We start from the raw sequence: 2,101 nt of genomic DNA, 5'->3' as shown, positions 1-2,101 counted from the left end.
CTTGGGTTTCGCGGCATCAACCTCATATTTAGTACCCATGATCTAGATATACAAACAACAAACATCACCCCAAATTACAACTAAAACAATAAAAACCCCATCCCTCATCCCCACATCCTGAAGCGCCAAAGAGAACCTACCCGAAACGGTGGATTCCGGGCCCCTTTAACATGATGGCGTCCCGTTTTCTCCTCGGCAGGAATTTTGATGAGCCCGGGCGCGAGGCTAGACTGTTGCCGCTCAGCCTCAGTTCATCCTTGTGTGTGTGCCGCTTGTGAGAGAAGACGATGCGCCCCAAAAACCCCTTAAATAACATGTGAATAATATCTGTTCTGTGTCAGGATTTACTTCCCTGGGATTTTTTAATGCAGCTTGTCCAAGAAATTCCTCCAAAAATGGCTGAACAAACTAATACAGGTATGGTATCGAGAGACTCCTATTGGCATTCCATTTATTGTTTACATCCCATGAAGCACCATTGGCGAGCACCACGTGTTTTTTTATCTTTTTTTTTCTCTTTTCTCCTTAATGAAGTGGCGATTTGGTCGTGGTTAGGAGCTCCCGGGACATTTATTAGAGGGAGATTTATTCGTTATGGAAAATTATTTATTAGAGAAGTCTGTCGATCTCTTTAAACTAAACGTAGGGCTGCCAACATGGAAGGGGAGGAAGGGGGATTGACCCGGTCTTTCGCTCTCACTCCAACACGGCCTTTTCCCAAACCTCTCTGTTACCTCTGGGTTAATTGTAGTTAGTCCGGTTATCTCGGGGTGTAGCGTTTTCCGGGAAAGTTCGAGGATTTGTGTGTTTTTTCCATGGGTTGTGGGTTGGCAGGCCTGGCGTGGTGGCGATCAGCTGGAGGAGGACCGCCTTCCCGACATGACAGATTGTTCATGATTTTATGACTCTTCCTTCTTTTTCACTCTTTGGGGATTCGGTTTCCTCAACTTCGGTCGTTTCTGGAGCCTTGCGCGAAGAGGGAGGTCTTGGTTCCTCGAAATAAGAGCTTGAGGGGGAGTTAGCGGTATTGCATAGTCGGGGCTAAGGACCAGGGGTGGAAGCCAGATGGAATATGAATTAATGTTTGGGAGTAATAGTAAGCCAACGGATATGTATATATTTTTTTAATGGGTGGGAGGAGGGATATTAACACACTTTATTATTTATTTCTTGTGTTGTAGTTCTATTTTATGGATAATTAATGTATGGGAGGAGAATGGGGCACCATGCTGATTACCAATAATTTCTCTTCTAATATTGGTTTTCCATTAATTAATACAGAATTATGTTGAATGCAGTGAAATAGAATAATCTTTGTAATATATTTATTGAAATATGCTTTGCTAGAGCATAAGGAATATGAAATCTGTAATTAGTTACGGCCCGAGTTATGAAAAGAGGAACTACGCTAGATCACGATATTATTAATGGTGATATTGGTGGATTGCTTTGACCTCATGTGTGCTTGATAGTAGCTGTAGTAAGAGGGATCTATCAATAATAACACTCCTGATAGTAAAGTAGGACACGAAGTATATATGATAACTTGCCAGATAGAAAGAAGAAGAAGCTTAAAACAATTATACGATTCAGTAATGTGGCATCGGATTATCTTGTGTGATTCCTAAGACCCTGCCCAGCTCGTTTAGGGTTTATATCAAGGTTCCTCAGGAGCCAGCAAAATGTAAACTGACGAACACCGTAGCAGTGTTATAGCATCGATTGGTCTCCAATACTTCAGCAGAAGACAACAAACCTCAATGGCGTGTATTCTGGCTTGGTAGAATTTGGACTGCATCCTCGTAAAATGGCATATCGCCTAGGAGGTCGTCAAACTCTATCTTGCCAGAATGTATGTTATGATAGGTTCTTTGCCCATGTTAGAAGGACAATATCCTTGTCGGCTTCAGTAACGAATTTGAAGTATGGCACTCGTAAGCCCCCCTACCTTCACATTATGTGGTTTCCGAGGACTGAATGTATGTTGCCTGGTCGTTATGCATCACAAGCAGGGTTTTGTCGCCAGCGCTATTGTGAGAGTGTATTTTTTCTGTATGAATGCCAAGAACCCAAACTAATTGAATTTAGCTGTGAAAGAAGG

General features: G+C 42.5%; 1 protein-coding gene across 2 annotated transcripts in view; it reads left to right on the top strand.

The window, feature by feature from the left end:
• Nucleotides 1-210: 210 nt before the first annotated feature.
• The window catches only part of LOC119592991, a gene marked incomplete in the record, with an annotated part of 24,527 nt that continues 22,636 nt past the window's right edge, over nt 211-2,101 (top strand). For both annotated transcript variants that reach the window (XM_037941876.1, XM_037941875.1), the window contains 1 exon segment: nt 211-417. In XM_037941876.1, coding sequence (XP_037797804.1) covers nt 366-417 — 52 coding nt within the window.

This window comes from Penaeus monodon, chromosome 31 (genome assembly GCF_015228065.2).
Source record: "Penaeus monodon isolate SGIC_2016 chromosome 31, NSTDA_Pmon_1, whole genome shotgun sequence".
NCBI classification, from domain to species: domain Eukaryota; kingdom Metazoa; phylum Arthropoda; class Malacostraca; order Decapoda; family Penaeidae; genus Penaeus; species Penaeus monodon.
The sequence above is the reverse complement of the archived record's forward strand: the minus strand, read 5'-3'. Positions and strand labels throughout refer to the sequence as shown.